Source organism: Haematobia irritans, chromosome 1 (assembly GCF_050003625.1).
Source record: "Haematobia irritans isolate KBUSLIRL chromosome 1, ASM5000362v1, whole genome shotgun sequence".
Taxonomy (NCBI): Eukaryota; Metazoa; Arthropoda; class Insecta; order Diptera; family Muscidae; genus Haematobia; species Haematobia irritans.
Genome location: NC_134397.1, coordinates 44,865,467 through 44,888,192, shown reverse-complemented (window position 1 = coordinate 44,888,192; position 22,726 = coordinate 44,865,467). Strand labels below are relative to the sequence as shown.

At 32.6% G+C, this 22,726-nt stretch overlaps 1 protein-coding gene across 2 annotated transcripts; it reads right to left on the bottom strand.

The window, feature by feature from the left end:
• Nucleotides 1-362: 362 nt before the first annotated feature.
• Jhbp3 (Juvenile hormone binding protein 3) lies at nt 363-11,152 on the bottom strand. Of its 2 annotated transcripts, none has more exons than XM_075290168.1 (5): nt 11,057-11,152; nt 2,961-3,096; nt 1,411-1,648; nt 902-1,035; nt 363-838 (listed from the first exon to the last, which is right to left on the bottom strand). In XM_075290168.1, the coding sequence occupies exons 2-5, from the start codon at nt 3,037-3,039 to the stop codon at nt 537-539; spliced, it is 753 nt and encodes a 250-aa protein (XP_075146283.1). In that variant the 5' UTR covers nt 3,040-3,096; nt 11,057-11,152; the 3' UTR covers nt 363-536. The 2 variants fall into 2 exon arrangements, with proteins under 2 accessions (XP_075146283.1, XP_075146282.1); XM_075290167.1 differs by having other exon boundaries at nt 10,914-11,142.
• Between the last annotated feature and the right edge of the window lie 11,574 nt (nt 11,153-22,726).

Sequence of the window (22,726 nt, the reverse complement as noted above, 5' to 3'; positions counted from 1 at the left end):
CATAAAAAGCTACATCAGATTGATCTTCTGAAGTCAAATTTGACTCCTCGGTTTTTTCGTTAAAATTCTATTAGTGAATTTTGGTCACTACAGAAAATCGATTTTGACCTACATTGAAAGTTGATTTGATGATTTGGCTCGATTTTCAAAAAAATCCATAAATCGATCAGTCGATTTTGAAGACTACAAAAAGTTAAGTTTGACCGACATTTTGTGTATAAACCACTTTTCTAATTATTTGTTCTTTGTTTGTATGCTAAGTACTTACCGGACCACCCTCTTAATATAGTCATATGTTTAGCAATATTGTTAGTCTACTGTCATAGTTTGCAATATGGAAACCATCAAAAAATCTTAAAATATTGCGTAAAAAATATAAGTATAATTTATTTTTTTTTACTTAATAATATTAACAATATTTCATATAGAAACTGATTTAATAAAGCTATAATCACAAAAAATACCAATTATTTACATAAAAATAAAAAGTTCTAATAAAACAAAATGAAAAGGAAAAACTGATGGTTGGACTCCTATTAAACGGGGAACAATTCATTATAGGTGAAATTCTCCAAAATTTTTCGAGCTATCGCAATGAATTTCTTTTCCAAAGCTTTCTCAATGGGTCCAATCAACTCATTCGTAAATACTTCGAAATTCTGATTGATGGTATCGTTGACAACATCACCCAAAGCCTTATCACCATTGAATAGATTCTCGAGGCGTATACGTCCCTTGCCAGTACGTATTCTTACTTCAAGATCTTTGATTTGTAGATATTCTTCGCTGTTGATTGTTTTGGTATCGAAAATTACTTTGACAAAAGCATAAAAGTTGGCTAAAGATTAAGTAAAAACAATAAGTAGATATAAATTTAATTAAAGTGTTAGATTGAACTTACTGAAATTTCCGGTAAAGGGTCCATTTCCTCGAAGAGGTAGAGTTAAAATTTGACCATTAATATCGTATTTTCCTTCACCTTGTAAACGGGGTAAATTCAATTCGAAATCGTAACGCATTCCATTGTTAGAGTTTCTATAACAGAAATAATAAAACAGGTCCGTAAATTATTTTGTTATGTAAAAAACTATGGTTATTTGATCTTAATTACGTTAAGTTGATCTTAGTTAAGTTATAGTTTCAATTCATTGATATACCTTAAAAATATTAACAAGTTTGTTTGATTTAAATCTTAACTGAATTTGAAAAAATATTTGATTGGGAAATTAGTTGATTCATTTTAAGTTTTAATTAGTTCAATTAATTTTTTAATTGTGTACATTATTTTTTAAAATTATATTATTGATTAATATTAGAATTTAATCGATACTCTTTAATTGAAAAACTCGAAACCTTTGAATTAAGCTAGCCTATATTTTAATTTATATTTTTAATGTTTGGATAACATACTTGAGTTTTTTAATTTCAAAATTCGATGCTCCGTAAATATTCAAATCAATAGCTTTAACATTTATACCCGCTCCGCCACCTTCCAATATGTTGAGATCACCTATGTATAGCGGTTCCATAGCTGGTACATTTAAATCTTTAATGCCACCCTTGAGATGAGGTCGCATCGCATGAACAGTATTTTTAATGCATTCATTTATCTTTGGATCATTACGTGAGCACACCTTTATAAAGTCAGCTGAAACAGAAACATTTTTAATATTTTTTATATTAGATTTTTAAAGGAAGTATTTGATGAAAGAAATTCTATAGAAAAGTGCACAAATATTTGTGTATAAATATAAAATATTGTTTTTTTAATGTATTTTTTTTACAATTTTTTTTATGTATTTATTTACAAATTTTTATTTTCTGAACAACATAATAGGTTGGCTGATAAATCCCCGGTCTGACACATAGATCGCTAGTATTAAATGCATATTATTTTTATGTAGTGCCAACCTTCAAATGATTCGTGTCAAAATTTGACGTCTGTAAGTCAATTACTTTGTGAGAAGCAACTTTTGTTATTGCGAAAAAAAATGGAAATAAAGGAATTTCGTGTTTTGATAAAATACTGTTTTCTGAAGGGAAAAAATACGGTGGAAGCAAAAACTTGGTTTGATAATGAGTTTCCGGACTCTGCCCCAGGGAAATCAACAATAATTGATTGGTATGCAAAATTGAAGCGTGGTGAAATGAGCACGGAGGACGGTGAACGCTGTGGACGCCCGAAAGAGGTGGTTACCGACGAAAACATCAAAAAAATCCACAAAATGATTTTGAATTACCGTAAAATGAAGTTAATCGAGATAGCGGTGACTTTTTCTTGTTCTCAAATCTCAAAAGGATGCTCACAGGGAAAAAAATTGGCTGCAATGAAGAGGTGATCGCCGAAACTGGGGCTTATTTCGAGGCAAAACCGAAGGAGTACTACCAACATGGTATCAAAAAATTGGAAGGTCGTTATAATCGTTGTATCGCTCTTGAAGGGAACTATGTTGAATAATAAAACCGAATTTTGACAAAAAAATGTGTTTTTCTTTGTTAGACCGGGGACTTATCAGCCAACCTGTTATAATATAGGAAATTTTAAATACACTGGTGAGTGCTAGGAAAAAAAAATATTGGTGACCGAATAAGTCCTAGGGGTGTGGATGTGGTGTATAGAAAAGTGCAAAAATATTTGTGTAAAAATATGAAATATTGTTTTTTTTAATAAAATTATGTATTTATTTATAATTTTTTATTTTCTGAACAATATGTAAATAAGGAATTTTAAATACACTAGTGAGTGCTAGGAAAAAAATAATATTGGAGACCGAATAAGTCCTAGGGGTGTGGATGTTATTAGTTGTGAATAGTTAATCAACTCAATAACTATTAATAAATTTATTAACTTCATTTTAATAGCTGTGTTTTTTTTCAAGTTTCATTTTACGTTTTTGAAAATAAAAATATTTATCATAAAAGAAATTTATAAATCTAATCGACAAAATAGTAAAACTTACGCATTTCTACTGCCCGTATCATCTGTATTTGAGAATTAACAAATAGAATTGCACATAGAATTGTCAATTGGAATTTCATTTTGATATTTGGATGTTAGCAATTGGCTTTCGTATGTGATTGGCTGTAGCTATAGATCTGTCATAGAACAAAGATAAAAAAGGAAAAAACAAAGTAAAAATTATAAAGAATCATTAACAAAAATTTAAGTAATCATCACTTATTTTATTTGTTCAAAGTTCATAGGGAGTTGGTAATTACAATTAATATTTATAAGTATATTTACGATTTGTTTGATAAAGACATAGTTAAAAATCAAAGGAATTTCATGCGATATATATAGAAATGTACAAATCATTTGCATATTGGAAAACATGTGAATTTCTACTCACGTTTTTAACATTGCAAATTAATGTAATTTATATGGTATGGTATTGCGGATAATATTTTGTGTTTTGCCATTGATAAAAGAGTCACTAACCTGCTTTGTACTTTAAAATTATAAATTTTTTCTATTACATATATTAAAGAGAATTACATATAACCTTGTTTACAAAACAAAAGATTTAAGAAACAAACTCAAACTCTCTTTCGATTTAGCTTTTTTGCTAATAAGCTTTATATTTTGTTGTAGCACATACCTATTTGAACTATTAGTTTTTTATACATACAATAAACACTGACACTCATATTCTAAAAAATTCAAATAAACTTTAAACCTATTTTCCCACATGAATTTCTTCGATAAATTTTTTGGAAAAGTGACGATTTATTTAGACTCATAATCTCTTGTAACATGATATCCTTTCCTCACAACAATGCTTAAATTTCTTTCTAGAATTCGCGCTCACTACCGCTTTTAACATATTTTTCATTTTCATTACTTTTTACATTGATTCAAAAAAAAAAAACAAATCATTATTTCATCATCAGATCAATTAATTTTCTTGAAATTCCAAAATAGTGTATATGATTTAGCACTTTCTTATCTGTTTTCGAATTATAATTGTCAACTTTTTATGAACCAATGAATATTATCATATATCCAAAATTATTATATCCGACAAAAAATTAAATTATATTTGTACTTAATTATAATTTTAATTAGGAATGACATTAACAGGTTGGCTGATAAGTCCCCGGTCTGACACATATATGTCGTCGCTAGTATTAAATGCATATTATTTTTATATAGTACCAACCCTCAAATGATTAGTGTCAAAATTTGACGTCTGTAAGTCAATTAGTTTGTGAGATAGAGCGTCTTTTGTGAAGCAACTTTTGTTATTGTGAAAAAAATGAAAAAAAGGAATTTCGTGTTTTGATAAAATCCTATTTTCTGAAGGGCAAAAATACGATGGAAGCAAAAACTTGGGTTGATAATGAGTTTCCGGATTCTGTCCCAGGGAAATCAACAATAATTGATTGGTATGCAAAATTCAAGCGTGGTGAAATGACGGAGGACGGTGAACGCAGTGAACGCCCGAAAGAGGTGGCTACCGATGAAAACATCAAAAAAAAATCCACAAAATGATTTTGAATGACCGTAAAATGAAGTTGATCGAGATAGCAGAGGCCTTAAAGATATCAAAGGAGCGTGTTGGTCATATCATTCATCAATATTTGGATATGCGGAAGCTCTGTGCAAAATGGGTGCCGCGCGAGCTCACATTTGACCAAGAACAACAACGTGTTGATGATTCTGAGCGGTGTTTGCAGCTGTTAACTCGAAATACACCCGAGTTTTTCCGTCGATATGTGACAATGGATGAAACGTGGCTCCATCACTATGAGTCCATATCGACAGTCGGCTGAGTGGACAGCGACCGGTGAACCGTCTCCGAAGCGTGGAAAGACTCAAAAGTCCGCTATCGATTATCTTGAGAAGGGAAAAACCATCAACAGTGACTATTATATGGCGTTATTGGAGCGATTGAAGAAGAAAAAAGTGTTGTTCCACCAAGACAACGCACCGTGTCACATGTCATTGAGAACGATGGCAAAAATTCATGAATTGGGCTTCGAATTGCTTCCCCACCCACTGTACTCTCCGTACGCCCTCAGCGACTTTTCTTGTTCTCAGACCTCAAAAGGATGCTCGCAGGAAAAAAATTTGGCTGCAATGAAGAGGTGATTGCCGAAACTGAGGCCTATTTTGTGGCAAAACCGAAGAGTACTACCGAAATGGTATCAAAAACTGGAAGGTCGTTATAATCGTTGTATCGCTCTTGAAGGGAACTATGTTGAAAAATAAAAACGAATTTTGACAAAAAAAAATGTGTTTTTTGATTTGTTAGACCGGGGACTTATCAGCCAACTTGTTATATACTCAGACAGTTAACCTGCAATAAAATCCTTGGATTCTGTGTTCCTTGACTTGAAAACTGCCACCGACTGCCGCAAATCTCTCAACGAGATGGCTGAGCAGTACAATATTCACCTAATATGGGTGCCTGGCCATAGGAACATATCGGGGAACTGCGAAGCGGATGAGTTAGCAAAGGTAGGGACTACCTTACATATTCCAGGAGAACTAGAATCTGTTGCAAGCTCTTACTACGTGAGAAGGCTGTTATGATGGCAAATGTTCGATGGGAGAATTACAAGGGTTGTAACGACACCAAACAAATATGGCCCCATTTAAAATAAAACCGCACACTAGATATGCTAGTTTTCTCAAGACGTCAGATACCACTCCTGCTATCTGCTATAACGGGTCGCTGCCTGATAGGCGATTTTGCAAAAACTATTGGCGCGAAGTATAATGACTACTATATGAGCTGTCATAATGCGGGGGAAAAGGAATCAATCAAGCAACTCTTGTGTGAGTGTCCTGAATTTTGTGTAAGGCGTAAGCACATTTTGGGGTCATATAGCTTTAGATTACTGGCGGACCTGGAAAACGTTAATTTAAGCAGTCTGCTAATGTTTTTGGAACAATCTGGTTGGTTCAACAGAAGAAAATAATCGAGAAGGTTCAGCGGTTAAAACTAGAAGTGTCCACGTGTAATAGGTAATTTTAGTTGAATGTGGTATCACAATGGACTAAATAGTCTAAGTAAGCCTGAAACGATTAAGTTTAAGGCTGCCACTTTAACCTAACCTAACCTAATATTAATCTAGCTAAAATTAATTAATAGATAATTAGCAGATTAATAGTTAACCTACGGGAAATTAGTGCAAATTGGCACTAATGGACCCATTACAGGACTGGTACTAGCGCTCCAGTTTATCAACAATTTTAATTGTCATCTTTTTGAATCCACACTTTTACTACAATACAACGATCAGAATTATTTATTGTTCAACATATTCCTTTCTGGTACGATACGAATGGAAACAGGGTCCCAAAAGTTTGTCCCAGAATGTTTCATGAGCCGTTGTCTATGGGGTAGGCCTACTAAGTTGTTCCAGGACGTGCCCTTTGGGATAAGTCCAAGTCGTGTCCTAACGTGTAAATTTTCCCAGCCAATGACAAACCCATGTTAAAGTGACCGGCCCATTCCATACGCTTGGACCAGAACTGTGACTGGTCCACACACACCAGGGACTAACCCTGTACCGTTCTTGAGGTTGATCCTTTTCCCGTAGGGTAAGAACATTATACACCTGAAAAATGTTTGAAGTGATCATATTCCATCTCTGCGCGATCATTGCATAATTACAGTATTCGAGGCTATTGATTATTAATTATTACCATACTGTGGGAGTAAATTTGTCGTTGGTAAAATAAAAAAAAAAAAAAAAAATTAAGTATATAATTATGAAAAATTAAAATTGATTTTAGCCTTTATATTGCGAAACCGTTAGAGGCGTGTTAACTGTAAGCTTTGTATATAATTCAAAATTAATGATTTACTTGAGAAAACCATTAATTACAAGTCATTAGCACTTCATTGAATATAATAGACTTAGTAAGCATGTGAATCTGTACTCACGTTCTAGCATTGCAAATTGTAATATTTATATGGAACAGCAATATTTTTTTTCAGCTGTAAAATAAGTTCTATAATTCTTTTGTAATTGTCATTATATTTCATTTTTTAGTACATATCTTAATTATTTATTATTCAGTATTCATTTAAACAAGAGTGCAGGGAACTACTGAATTAAAAACAAAAGACTTATGGAACAAAGTCAATAGCCTTTGCTTTTGTTGGAGAAACTAGCTGAACTGTTGCATGCACTTAAATAACTTTGCGTAATTAGAGCCTAGAGCCTTAGAAAAGGATATCTATGGTAATACAAAAGTTTTGAAAAATTGAAATTATCCCTTGTATTTTGCAATCTCATACAAATTTTCGAAAATATGTTGTTAATTATAAATTGAGACTCCAAACGAGATATACGAGGGGAGTTTGCGAAACGCCCTCGTATGTCGTTTGAGAGATTATTCAGAAATATTTGGTAGAAGACTACTACGATTTCGATAGACGATTACAATGAAAAACATTTCTCTTTTCTCCATGTGGGTATAAATCTGTAATAGATTTGAAACGGAGAAATATAAAATAGGATTTATTATGTCATCATTACACGTTTTAATTGTTTGGATATTTAATTTTGCTAAGCTCATAGGCTCATATAGGGAGGTGTAAAGTGCAATTAAAATTAATAACTAATTTAATGATTTGTTTTATAAATGCTTAACTACATATCAGTCGCATTTCATACTATATAATTTGATTTGTTTGCGAGTTTCCCATTAGAATTGGTAAGCATGCAAAATTTCTACTTGCTGTTTTAGCATTGCAAATAAATACAATTTATATGGAACTGTAAAATTTTGTTAGTTGTAAAATTATTACTGTATTGGTTTATTTACATAAATGATTGATTTATTGTAAAGTGTAGCGAACTTCTTCCATAAAAACAAAAGACTTAAGAAACAAACTCAATAGATATTTTGAAAAGTAGCTGATCTTGGTTTATTTATTTATGTATGTGCAGTAACACAAAATCCTTGTAAGGCTAAAACACTTACAGGTAAACCCAAAATATAAGCAAGTGTAGATATATACATGATATTTGTTTTATTGCAGTTTTTTCTTTGAAGCAAGAAAAATTTTCCTTCAATTAAAAAAAAATATATATATAATTTAAAGAATTAATCTTTACACCCAGAAAAATGTGCCTTCGAAACTAAAGGAAAAAATGTTTATCAATTTAGTTTAGCCATTTTATTTCCATTAAGTTAAATTTTTGTGTGAAATAATAAAATTTACTTGTTTCAGTAAAAAAATCCTAAACTGAAAGCAGTTAGGAATAGTTCATTAACTAGAGTAAGGCATGGAATTTTACTAATACTGTTTTCTTCGCTGGGTATAAGAATTACTACTGAACAAGAAAATTTTATTCACTGATAACAAAACATTCGTAAAAATAAACAAGAACCGAACTAAAACCAAGTTTCCTCAAATTAAGTAAAATTTATTATAAAATGATAATTCTGACTTCCTTTATTATAGAAAGCTTATCATACATACGAATAACACTTGGCATAGACAAATATTTTAGTTCATTCGTTCTAAGAAGTATTCAATCATTTCAAAACTTAAGGAAACACACTTGCTAGAATATAGGAAAATTTCCTCCAATTTTTTTCGATTTAATCGATATGTTTGCACGTGGGTTGTTTTTTTTTAGTTGGAATCGCGTTGTTATGGTATACGGAGAGATTGTTAAAAAATAATATAGTAAAATAATATAATAAATAAAAAATATATATATAAAATATTTGTTATTTTAAATTAGTGAGAAAAACAATAAGTCTATCAATATTCGTGATGGTGTACAAAGAAAGAAAACACCAACAGAAGAACAACCCCTTCATTCATCAGGTAACATTCAGGACGATAACCTTTTGCGAAAAATTGGTTTATTTTTTTATTTGTGGGCATTGAAATTGTAAAAGGTAGACAAAATCGTTATGCAGCAACTTATTAAAAGTGAAGGGTACAACAAGAAGAAAAAAAATCAATAAAATCATTCCATATATGAATTCAATTCCGTTAAATTTTTTCATTCTGTAGTATAGTGGTACATAAATATAGGAAAATGTTGACTAATATATGGAATGAATTCTACCTAATTTCTATGAAAATCACATCGTTCAAACGAAGTTCAACTTTCTTCACAATGAGTTCATTTTAACTTAAAGAAGGGGTCACTTCTGGTCACCATACAAAAATAACATTTTGCTCTTGAAACATGTTTGAGGTGATCATATTCCTTCTCTGCGTGTGGACACTAAAATCAATTTAATTTGATTTTAATTTATGGAATTTATTATGTTTTAGTTAAAAAATTCTTCAATATGAGAAAGTTTCCTCGACTTTAAAATTTTTTTGTTACGTACTAAAAATGCGTTCATCCTAAACTTCGTGTGGCACTAACGACATTTTTGCAATTTCAAACTCAATTCTTTTACTACGGGATTAAAATTTAGGTTATATAATAATTTTTTTTTTCAATTGGTCGAAAAATATTTACTTATTATTGTGGTATCGACATTTGTAATACAGTTTAGTTATAAATTTCTAAAATTAACCTACAATTTCCATCACTTATTTTAGTGTAGTTTGGGATATTCACAACCTCATCAACTCCGTTTATATGAAAAACTACTGCTTCGAATTATTGGACATACTGGATAAATCAATTATGCTTATTTCAAAATCGAGCTACAAAAAAAAATTCAAAGTTTCACATATTAACGAGAAGTTGTATTTATTTGCACCAATTACACCGAAAAATATTCCGCTAAATTTACACTGAAAACAGCATACCCGGTTCCAAAAATTTTGTCTTTACATCAAAAATGTTGGTATTGCTTCCTAGCCAAAGAAGCGGAGAATTCAAGTAAGGATATTTTTAAGACACAATTTTCGTTTAAATTTGGGGTTTGTGTACTTGCTTCTAGGAAGCAAATTCTTCATATGCTATCAAAGTCCTTTAAAAACGAGTTAACGACAATTTTATTTTCCAAATTAAGACTCGAATTCGAGTAGAAATTATGCTAGGTTTCAAGTAAAAAACGTTGAAAAACATGTCCTATTTTTTTAACGATTTCTTGCTTTGTAGTCAAGATGAAAAAAGACAACAAATTTAAAGACAATGTCATTAATTTTGAAGAATCTTTCTGAATGAATAAAGTCAAGTTGACCTTAGACCAACATTTTTTTCTTTCATGTTATGAAACCCATTTTTAAGTCAAATCACTTAATTATAAGGATAATACGACTTCATTGAAAAGTTTAAAGGAAAACGCTTTATAATAGAGAAATGCGTCTTCTATGCTAAGCAAAATTTGCGTATTTTAGAAACATGAAATCTTTGACCTCACGACAATATTTTTTTAGTGTAACTTATTTTGATTGCAAAAAAACTATTTGCTTGTAGTTAAATTTAAATTTTTAGCAGCCCAATGAAATTTTCTTTTTTTTTTCTTCTTCTGAATTTCCTGGTTTTAATAATACTTTGTGGAAAACTTAAATTGTGGAATATAATTTACTTCAATTTTCACACGAGATAGTTCATTCTTACTATAAAACAGTTTACTTTTTTTCTGTGTAGATGACATTGCCAATCAACTACACTTTTTTCATTTTTATTTTGCGATGTACTTTTCAGTCCTTTTTAATAAAGGTTTTTTTTTTTTTTAATTTGCACATATTTTGTATGTCGACATTTTGTTATTGTTGTTTAATGTTTCCATTATCCTTGATTTTAACTGTAAGTTATCTGCATTTAGGTATGATTTTTCGTATTCTTTATGAGGTCTTCTTAATTTATATATTCTTATTCGAACTCGAATTCGAGACCTCTTTTGAGACCTCCAATTTATTTTATAAATTTTGAATATAGGTTTCTTCTTCATAAATATTTAGTTATAAATATTTAGTAATTTTTTTAGTCAGAGTTTTTATTAAAAAAAAACTTAAAATTTCACTCACTTTTTTAAATGGAAAGAAAATTATCCCTGTGAATTATATTATATTAGTTTATGGCCGAAAAGGAATTTTGATATCCTATTAATCCGAAACAAACAATTTTTTTATTTCTATGGAGTTTTAATGAAATTGGTTTAGATACACACTTCACTCCACTTCAGAATACTCTATCACAACATCGAAAGCCGAAATTATTTAACGCTAGTATACCACAACGAACTGCTGCAAAACTAGCAAATTTCAAGCAATTTATAGAATTTTCCCCTTCGATTGTAGATTAAATTGCTCTCAGCTATGTAATTGCTGAACAGTAGTAGTAGGTGCATGTATAAGCCGGTTAGTTATCTCCCATTGAGAAATGGATTCTGTAAAAAAACACTAAATCGTTTGAATCAATGTTCTTAACATAGTATGGCTGTTAACACTACTATGGCTCATGTATGTATGTGAATGTTTGTGGCTGCCTTGAATGTATAGACATATTTTTAGACTCACGTGTGTAGCCGTAAATCAATGATTAAATTATTCTTTAAAAATGAAATATAATTAATTGTTAATTGAATGAAATATAAATAGAATCTTAAAACTATTTTATATTAAATATAGAAAACTATAAAAATTGACTAGGCTATAAATGATGTCTTTGGCAAAAGTTTACCTGAAAAAAATATTTTTCTTGTCACATTAACAATAGACATTTTAGAGACAGGAAATGTCAGTAGTTGTCACAATACAGAATATTTAATTTCAAATTAGCCACACGACACAAATATAAGTATTACAGGAGTAATACGAGTACCGCACTTTATACATAGAGCTTTATTCGCATAAGCGATTAAAATAAAACAGCATTGGCGGGATGCTTGCGTACAGCTGCTCCATAGGTAACAAAGGAAGGGTTTTTGCATCGCAATGTTACTAGAGATCTAAAATGAATCATCTACGACAAACCCAAGTGAAAATATCCTGTGCTTAGTGCGTCATTACTCAAATCGAACCTAACTATAAGGACAAAACGACTTCATTGAAAAATTTATCGACTTTTGGACAAGGAAAAATCTTTATATCAGAAAAATGCGTCTTCTATGCCAAACAAAATTTGCATTCGTATTTTAAGGCCTTCAAATCTTTGGCCTCACGACAATTTTTTTCAGTGCATATACATCAGATATTTATAAGTACCACCTCGAGCACATACTTTTCTCGCAAAATATTTTGCTTACTCATCCCGCTTACAATTTAGCTACTGGTAATGCTGCTGAAATTCTTTCCTTATACACTGAAAAAAAAGCATGGGCGTTTCCAAAGATTTTGTCTTTACTTTAACTATTTTGGTATTGATTCCGAGCCAAAGAAGCGGAGAATACAAGTAAGGATAATTTTAAGACACAATTCTCTTTTAAATTTGGATTTTTGTACTAGCTTCTATGAAGAAAATTTTGATTTTTCGTTTTTTTTTATATTTTTTTCTTCATATGCTATCAAAGTCCTTTAAAAACGAGTTAATGACAACTTTATTTTTCATGTTCTTGCTCGACTTCCAATAGAAATTATGCTATGTTTCTAGTAAAACACATCTTTAAAATAAAGTGTTGAAAAACGTGTCCTATTTTTGAACGAATTTTTGCAAAAAGACAACAAATTTAAAGACAATTTCATTAGTTTTAAAGATTTTTTCTGAATTTTTAAAGTCAAGTTGACCTTACCCCAAAAATTTTTTCTTTCATGTTATGATACCCATTTTTAAGTAAAATTACATAATTATAAGGACAATACGACTTCATTGAAAAGTTTATCGATTTTTCGACAAGGAAAAAAACTTTATATTAGGGAAATGCGTCTTCTATGCTAAGCAAATTTGCGTTCGTATTTTAAGGACATGAAATCTTTGGCCTCACGACAATATTTTTTTCAGTATAGGACATGCTCTAAGAAAATTAAATAAGTTTTTCATTTAAAAGTAGTAACTTACATAAACAGAAAAAAATGAAGCAATAAAAAAATTAATTATTGGACAACCAAACAACATATATTGTTGATGTTACTACACTCAAAAAAAAAAGTTTACTTGGATCCAAAGATTTTGACCTTCCCTTAAGGAGGATTTTGGTTTAGATTACGAGCCAAAGATGTGGCTTCTTTAAAATAACAGTTTAAGTCCCCGGTCTGACACATAGATGGCGTCGCTAGTATTAAATGCATATTATTATATAGTACCAACCTTCAAATGATTCGTGTCAAAATTTGACGTCTGTAAGTCAATTAGTTTGTGAGATAGAGCGTCTTTTGTGAAGCCACTTTTGTTATTGTGAAAAAAATGGGAAAAAAGTAATTTCGTGTTTTGATAAAATACTGTTTTCTGAACGGAAAAAATACGGTGGAAGCAAAAACTTGGCTTGATAATGAGTTTCCGGACTCTGCCCCAGGGAAATCAACAATAATTGATTGGTATGCAAAATTCAAGCGTGGTGAAATAAGCACGGAGGACGGTGAACGCAGTGGACGCCCGAAAGAGGTGGTTACCGACGAAAACATCAAAAATCCACAAAATGATTTTGAATGAACGTAAAATGAAGTTGATCGAGATAGCAGAGGCCTTAAAGATATCAAAGGAACGTGTTGGTCATATCATTCATCAATATTTGGATATGCGGAAGCTCTGTGCAAAATGGGTGCCGCGCGAGCTCACATTTGACCAAAAACAACAACGTGTTGATGATTCTGAGCGGTATTTGCAGCTGTTAACTCGTAATACACCCGAGTTTTTCCGTCGATATGTGACAATGGATGAAACATGGCTCCATCACTATACTCCTGAGTCTAATCGACAGTCGGCTGAGTGGACAGCGACCGGTGAACCGTCTCCGAAGCGTGGAAAGACTCAAAAGTCCGCTGGCAAAGTAATGGCCTCTGTTTTTTGGGATGCGCATGGAATAATTTTCATCGATTATCTTTAGAAGGGAAAAACCATCAACAGTGACTATTATATGGCGTTATTGGAGCGTTTGAAGGTCAAAATCGCGGCAAAACGGCCCCATATGAAGAAGAAAAAAGTGTTGTTCCACCACAAGTCATTGAAAACGATGGCAAAAACTCATGAATTGGGCTTCGAATTGCTTCCCCACCCACCGTATTCTCCTACGTTTACGTTTACGTTTACGTCAATTAGAGATATTACATACATTTTTGTCACAAACGTGTGAATTCTATCCTGAGGGTGAATTTTGCCGTGAAGGTTATTTTGATCATATTTTTCGTGATCGTGATTTTGAAGAAATTTTACTCACGCGCATTCACAATTTTGTTTTTCACTCACTCTAACGCACCACATATTTTTTCAGTCCGATTCAAATGAAGGAACAATTTATATTAACGACAAAAAATATTTGATGACTATGGTTCGCGGTCGTCCGAATAAAAGGTAATAATCGTATGAATATATATAAATTGGAGTATTTATTTCTAAATCTATTCTATTGCAGAAAATAAAGTGGAGGCGATTAAACAAATCATGCCAAATGAGTATTGGACAAATATTCACTTTTTTCTGTGTATGTGGAAATAAATTACTTTCAAGATTATTTGGTAATAAGAGTTTTCGCTCCCAACGAAAGTTGGGTTAATAGTTTAGACTCCAAACATACTTGGAGCCTCTGGATACTCCTTACCAAAATTTAAATTTCATCTATTGTCTTCAATAAATAAAAACGAATAATGTTTCTTTTGTTTGGATACTCTTACCAAAATTTAAATTTCATCTATTGTCTTCAATAAACAAAAACGAATAATGTTTCTTTTGTCATTTTTTTTTTGTAAAATATATGACAGTCATAAAACAACAATGTAAACTAATAAGGTAGATATTATCGCGTGACACATAATTGTAAAGTAATTTACTAAGCACATTTTATCTTTTCTCAAGATAATAAAATGCTCACAATATGACTCTAATTTGATGCAATTCCGTCTAGTAAATCTTAAAATGATGGCACTAATGCACAAAATTTAAATTAAATGATAGCAAAATAATAGATTTATTTTTAACTTGGAGAGTTCTTGGGAACAGGTCTGAATTATGAGAGGCGATTTCTATTCTCTTGAATTTTTAATATTGTATATATCGAAAATAACATATAATAACATTCAACGAAAAGTTACTTACCAGAAACATTGTTACTATACTCAGGAATTTAGAATTACCCATACTGTTCAAAGATTTTGCCATTACACTAATTATTCTGGTATTGATTCCAAGCCAAACAAGCGGCGGATTGGAGTAAGTTAGATACTTTAAAGACACAATTCTCTATTAAATTTGAGTTTTGTGTACTTGACTCTGGGAAATAAATTTCAATTTATTCGTTTTTCTATTTAAAAATGTGTTAATGACAACTTAAATTTCCAAATTCAGACTCGACTAGAAGTCGAGAATATAGCAGAAAGACGAAGAAGTAGAAATTATGCAAAGTTACAAAAACTCTTTCTAGAAGTCGAGAATATAGTAGAAAGACGAAGAAGTAGAAATTATGCAAAGTTACAAAAACTCTCTCTTAAATATGGGTTTTGTGTACTTGCTTCTAGGAAACAAATTTTAATTTTTCGTTTTTTTTTTTCTTCATATGCTATCAAAGTCCTTTAAAAACGAGTTAACGATAACTTTATTTTCCAAATTCAGACTCGACTTCCAGTAGAAATTATGCTATGTTTCAAGTAAAAAACCTCTTTAAAACACATGGTAGCAGGTTGGCTGATAAGTCCCCGGTCTAACAAAGAAAAACACATTTTTTTTTGTCAAAATTCGTTTTTATTATTCAACATAGTTCCCTTCAAGAGTGATACAACGATTATAACGACCTTCCAATTTTTTGATACCATTTTGGTAGTACTCCTTCGGTTTTGCCTCAAAATAGGCCTCAGTTTCGGCGATCACCTTTTCATTGCAGCCAAATGTTTACCCTGCGAGGATCCTTTTGAGGTCTGAGAACAAGAAAAAGTCGCTGGGGGCCAGATCTGGAGAATACGGTGGGTGGAGAAGCAATTCGAAGCCCAATTCATGAGTTTTTGCCATCGTTTTCAATGACTTGTGACACGGTGCGTTGTCTTGGTGGAACAACACTTTTTTCTTCTTCATATGGGGCCGTTTTGCCTCGATTTCGACCTTCAAACGCTCCAATAACTCCATATAATAGTCACTGTTGATGTTTTTTCCCTTCTCAAGATAATCGATAAAAATTATTCCATTTTACGGTCATTCAAAATCATTTTGTGGATTTTTTATGTTTTCGTCGGTAACCACCTCTTTCGTCTACTGCATTCACCGTCCTCCGTGCTCATTTCACCACGCTTGAATTTTGCATACCAATCAATTATTGTTGATTTCCCTGGGGGCAGAATCCGGAAACTCATTATAAAGCCAAGTTTTTGCTTCCACCGTATTTTGTCCCCCTTCAGAAAACAGTATTTTATCAAAACACGAAATTCCTTTTTTTCCATTTTTTCACAATAACAAAAGTTGCTTCACAAAAGACTAATTGACTTACAGACGTCAAATTTTGACACGAATCATTTGAAGGTTGGTACTATATAAAAATAATATGCATTTAATACTAGCGAGGCCATCTATGTGTCAGACCGGGGACTTATCAGCCAACTTGTTATATATTTGAACGATTTTTTGCTTTGTAGTCAAGATGCAAAGAGACAACAAATTTAAAGACAATTTCATTAATTTTAAAGAATTTTTCTGAATTATTAAAGTCAAGTTGACCTTAGCCCAAAATTTTTTTCTTTCATGTTATGATACCCATTTTTTAAGTACGATCACTTAATTATAAGGACAATACGATTTCATTGAAAAGTTTATCGACTTTTGGACAAGGAGAAAAGCTTTATATTAGAGAAATTCGTCTTCTATGCTAAGCGAAATTTGCATTCGTATTTTAAAGACTTGAAATCTTTGACCTCACCATAATATGTTTTTCAGTGTACATTCGAATAGACGTGGCATATATAATTCCATAGTCAGAACATCCAACGGTCATCCAAAATTAACATACTTGGGTTGCGGCCGATGGCAAGGCATCTTAAAACTTCTTAACATCATCTTCTAAATTGTAAGTTAGTCCATGGGGGATATATTGTAGAAAGGTCGATTAAATACGTATAAATTCAGTTCTTCTCGGTATATATCGGGAAGAAATAATTACGAACTGATATGAACTTTTGTGCGGTAATTATAGAGCCAGAATTGAAATATGGGGGTCGCTTTATATGGGGGCTATATACAATGATGAACACGAGTCTACCAAAAATGACAGATTTTTTACTATTAGGTAGATTGGTAGAATTCTTGATGTTTTGGAAGATTTTGCAAAATATTCCTCTCCAACTATGAAATGCTTCATAAATTTTCTATACAGAAATAAAATTCTGACAAAATTTTCTATAGAAATAAATTTTTGACAAAATATATATATATATAGAAATATAAAATTTTTGGAGGCTATATATATGTTAATATAGATCGATACGGACCAATTTTGGAATGGTTGTTATCAGCCACACACTAGCAAAATGTACCAAATTTCAACCGGATCGGATGAATTTTGCTCCAAGAGGCTCCGGAGGTCAAATCTGGGAATCGGTTTATTAAGGGCTATATATAATTATGGGCTGATATGGATCAATTCTGGCATGGTTATTAGAGACCATATACTAACACCACGTACCAAATTTCAACCGAAACGGATGAAATTTGCTTCTCTTAAAGGCTCCACAAGCCAAATCTGGGGATCGGTTTATATTGGGGCTATATATAATTATAGACTGATGTCGACCAATTTTTGCATGGTTGTTAGAGACTATATAACAACACCATGTTCCAAATTTCAGCCGGATCGGATGAAATTTGCTTGCCTTAGAGGCTCCACAAGCCACATCTGGGGATCGGTTTATATGGGGACTATATATAATTATGAACCGATGTAGACCAATTTTTGCATGGTTGTTAGAGACCATATATTAATACCATGTTCCAAATTTCAACCGAATCGGATGAAATTTGCTTCGCTTAGAGGCTTCGGAAGCCAAATCTGGGGATCGGTTTATATGGAGGCTGTATATAATTATGGACTGATGTCGACCAATTTTTGCATGATTGTTAGAGACTATATACCAACATCATGTACCAAATTTCAGCCGGATCTGATGAAATGTGCTTCTCTTTGAGGCTCCGCAAGTCAAATCAGGGGGTCCGTTTATATGGTGGCTATACGTAAAAGTGGACCGATGTGGCCCATTTGGAGTACCATCCATCCTACATCAATAACAACTACTTGTGCCATGTTTCAAGTCGATAGCTGTTTCGTTCGGAAGTTAGCGTGATTTCAACAGATCTACTCAGAATTTCACCACCACCCAGAATATATATACTTTATGGAGTCTTAGAGCAATATTTCGATGTGTTACAAACGGAATAATATACCCCCCATCCTATGGTGGAGGGTATACAAATATTGATTCACATTTCTGTAGTTCACTCTCATTCGTGTTGCAATTTATCGGCAAGAAAGGGAGCCACCGTGGTGCAATGGTTAGCATGCCCGCCTTGCATACACAAGGTCGTGGGTTCGATTCCTGCTTCGACCGAACACCAAAAAGTTTTTCAGCGGTGCATTATCCCACCTTAGTAATGCTGGTGACATTTCTGAGGGTTTCAAAGCTTCTCTAAGTGGTTTCACTGCAATGTGGAACGCCGTTCGCACTCGGCTATAAAAAGGAGGTCCCTTGTCATTGAGCTTAACATGGAATCGGGCAGCACTCAGTGATAAGAGAGAAGTTCACCAATGTGGTATCACAATGGACTGAATAGTCTAAGTGAGCCTGATACATCGGGCTGCCACATAACCTAACCTAACCTAACCATCGGCAAGAACATGTGACCAGTAAATCTTATTAGGTGAATATTTAACCTCTTATCCATATCGTTGAGAGCTTTGTGATAGTCTGTCATCCATTTTGCAATTTATACACTAAAAACAAGTTTACTTGGATCCAACGATTTTCCTTCCCTTAAGTTGATATTGATTGCACCGTAAGGACAAATATAATAATCGAAATTTCCAGAAAAAATGTATTAATCCATATTTCAGCATACGTAGAATTTGTCATAAGAAATCGTCTTTAATTGGCGATAAAATTATTTTTAAGTTTTTTTCTTATTTTTTAAGAAATCCGAAATAAGGGAATGTAACAAAATCTTCCAATTTCTATTTCGAAATTAAGCAAAGGTAACCGAAGATTGTTGCGCGATCAACAGAGCTCTGTTAGTAAGACATTCTCGATAGCTCAATGGAGGTGGCGATGTGAGGGATCCTCAAGATAAATATTCGCCATTGTATATTAATAATTTCGGGGTTCAAATTGTTGCAAAGTACAGGTAAAGATGTTAATCTAGATTTTATAATTCCTAAGACATATTCAAATTTGCTGATCAAAAACCCTTTTGTGGACGCAGAGGGCAAAACAACAAGAATTCCTATATATTTATTCGAGTTTATTGGACATGAAGATTAAGGGAATTGATACTCTTAAGTTATTAAAAAGAAAATGTCAGATACCCATCACTGGCTAATTCAAATTTACATAGCCTTTAGTGTAGATCTGGTGGTGCGATATTTTGTTTCTTTCGGAAGTTAATGTGACTTTAGCCGGTTGATTTATAGCATAGCATATTGTTAAGCTATAAATCAACCTTGAAAATGTTGACCTATTTTTCATAAATAACAAGAATTAATATTTGTAGCTACTTCCGGGAAATCTTAACAGTATTTCAGAAAATATCATGTCTCCTTATAAGATCTATAATTTTCTTACTTCCACTATCACGAGAGCGTGTTTCAAATTTTCTCAATTTGCATTAAAAAGAAAGTTTTTGTAACTGGGACAATAAACAAAAAATGTCGTGCATTTAATGATAGTGTGCAAGCAAAATAACTGATTACCCCTGTGTTAACAAATATTCTCAAAACTTTGAAGAGCAATAGATCGAACAAAATTCGTATAGTGGAACCTCCCAAACATGAATACTCTGAAAATGGGATTCCTCTCAAAAGTGGACAATTAAAATTAACTTCTCATAACTGGACACCTCCGAGATGTATACAAAATTGAGGTTCCACTTTTGAGAGCTTTCACCGTACGTGTATGAATTCCTGTAGACAGTGTGCCTAATTTAAAAATTTTCTTTATTATTTGTTGATAAACTGAAAAAATGTATTTTTTTCAACATTGTAGTTAATATTTATGGATGACGCCGAACAATGACTTCAATATTTTATAAGGCTTAAAATGTAAAGATGAATGAATCTTTAATTTACGATTGTGAGAATTCGTATTTATTACAATAGATATTGGCTATTTTAAATAATCGTATTGCATGTATAAGTAGACATTATTTGATTTAATTTCAGAATCACGTTTTTGTGACATATGTAAATTGTTCAGATCACTTCGATAGACAAGTTGTCGATTATGGATTCGATTTTTTTTTAAGGAACAATTTAACGGTTTCTTTTAATTTGGCAAAGAAATGAAAAAAACCAATATTGTAAATTCCTTTCTTTCGACATCCGTAAATATTTTATGAAAATGTCGTTATGCGGAACTGCCTACCAAAAAATATAGATATCTCACTTTTTTCGCCCAATTTCATGCACTATTTCCTATATTTCCCGAATATACAAATCTCCTTCACATAAAGATTAGGTTAGGTGGCAGCCCGATGTATCAGGTTCACTTTGACTATTCAGTCCATTGTGATACCACTGTGGTGAACTTAACACTTATCACTGAGTGCTGCCCGATTCCATGTGAAGCTCAATGACAAGGGACCTTCTTTTTCCAGCAGAGTCCGAACGGCGTTCCACGTTGCAGTGAAACTTCTGCAATGTGGAACGCCTTCATATAAAAGAAAGATGGAAGTTGAAAAGAGATTACTTTCTTATGCCAAATAAGCAAATATAATCTACCCTAGTATGCAACTAAGATAGTGCATCTGGTTAAAACCCAGCAATCCAAACTTGAAGAAATTATCAATGATATGATCTCGGAATAAGACCTTTTTTCCTTGCCACGAAAACATCATTTTGATGATTCCCGCAGAGCGACCATAGGACAATGAACGAAAAAGAAGCAGAGCTACCGGAGGAAACGGAACGAAGAGACGTTATCTACAGGAGTTGTACTATCAACAAAGATAGAAGATTTGGCGAAAGTTTAGTAAGCCAACTGGTTACTATTGTATATTATCTTGGAAAACGACTTCACTACTAAAGCTTATTAATTAATTAATAACCGATAGAAAGTTGCCACCCACAGAGAAGAGACAGCTATGTAGGTTAGATTAGGTGTAGTGACTGCCTGTTATTTCAGGATCACGTAGACTATTCAGTTCATTGTGATATCACAGTGATTATAACTGATTGCTGCCCGATTTCATGTTTAGCTCAATGACCAGGGACCTGTCTTATTATAGTCTAGTCCGATCGACGTTTCACATTACTGTGAAACTGCTTGGAGGTGTAATAGACTCTGAAATGTCACCAGTATCACTAGGAGAAATACTGTTTTGGTATTCGATGGAAGCTGGGATTGAACCCATGACCCTTTTTTTGTCATCGCTAACCTCCAAGAGCCGATCCTATTGGAGAATGGCTGGTCGAGAACGTCTAACTAATCCTCGCAGAGGGGAAAAATAATAAAATGTAACAATCCTGTAGTTTTAATCCAAGAACGTTGGGAAGTCCGCAACAAAATGACAGGATTAATCCACGTCAAATGGTGTGAGCTAATATTGGAATTCTCCTCAAAATGTTGTGGTACTGAAGCAGGGCAACACTGGAATGAAAGTCAAATAATCAAGCTTCTCTGAGGGATTTCACATATTTATACTTGCCCTACGGGAAATGGATCAACCCCAGGACCGGTAGCACCACAACTCTTCATCACTGGGATATTTGGGAATTCCGCAAAGATTTTTAAATTCATTATAATTCTTTATTAAAAAAAAAACATAATCTCATTTCGATACATCCTAATACTCAATACTATAATTCTAATTGAAATGAATGATTTCCATTAAAGTCAACTTTTAAGCAAGTGTTAGTGATGGCCTGTCATTGAAAATTAATCTTCAGACAAATTGTAATCATTTATATTGGAATTAATGCACAATTCTAAGTATTTGATTATCTATCACATGAAAACAATAAATATAGGTTGAGTAAATCCACGAATTCTCAAGAACTCTCAAGGTGTGGGACAAACTGCTCGTGGAAGTACTTCACATGAAGATTTAATAATTTATTCCGATTTGCATGAAATAATATAGCGATGATTGTGTCATGTGATCTGAAGTATGGGTATCCATAGATGATAATTAATAAAGTTGTTCAACTTCATATCTCAATACACTAATAGAAAAAATTACGTTCCATAGTCGTGAACAGACGGTGACAAAATGAAACGGAAACGTTCACAAAAAATTAAAACGGAATGTTCACAATTTCGTCTACGGGCGTTCACGATTTAATGAACGGCATTCGTTTTTCTGTGGTCATGAAAAGTCTTAAAATAATCGTTAGACGTTATTATGGCAATTCCCTCGGTGGTGCAATGTGATAAGGCGACTGTTAACGCGTGTGGTGCAGAAAACACAGGTTCGAGTCACGGTAGCGGAAACCTTTTTTAAATTTTGTTTATAAATTCGTAACCATAACGTTTTCAGATGGTGAACTCTGGTTGTTATTTCGACAACG

Coding starts and splice junctions, on each gene's coding strand:
- Jhbp3 (XM_075290168.1), bottom strand. CDS start 3,039: ATGAAATTCCAATTGACAATTCTATGTGCAATTCTATTTGTTAATTCT. Junction 1,649..2,960: donor GATACGGGCAGTAGAAATGC/GTAAGTTTTACT, acceptor TTTCTGTTTCAG/CTGACTTTATAAAGGTGTGC. Junction 839..901: donor ACCCTTTACCGGAAATTTCA/GTAAGTTCAATC, acceptor CTTAATCTTTAG/CCAACTTTTATGCTTTTGTC.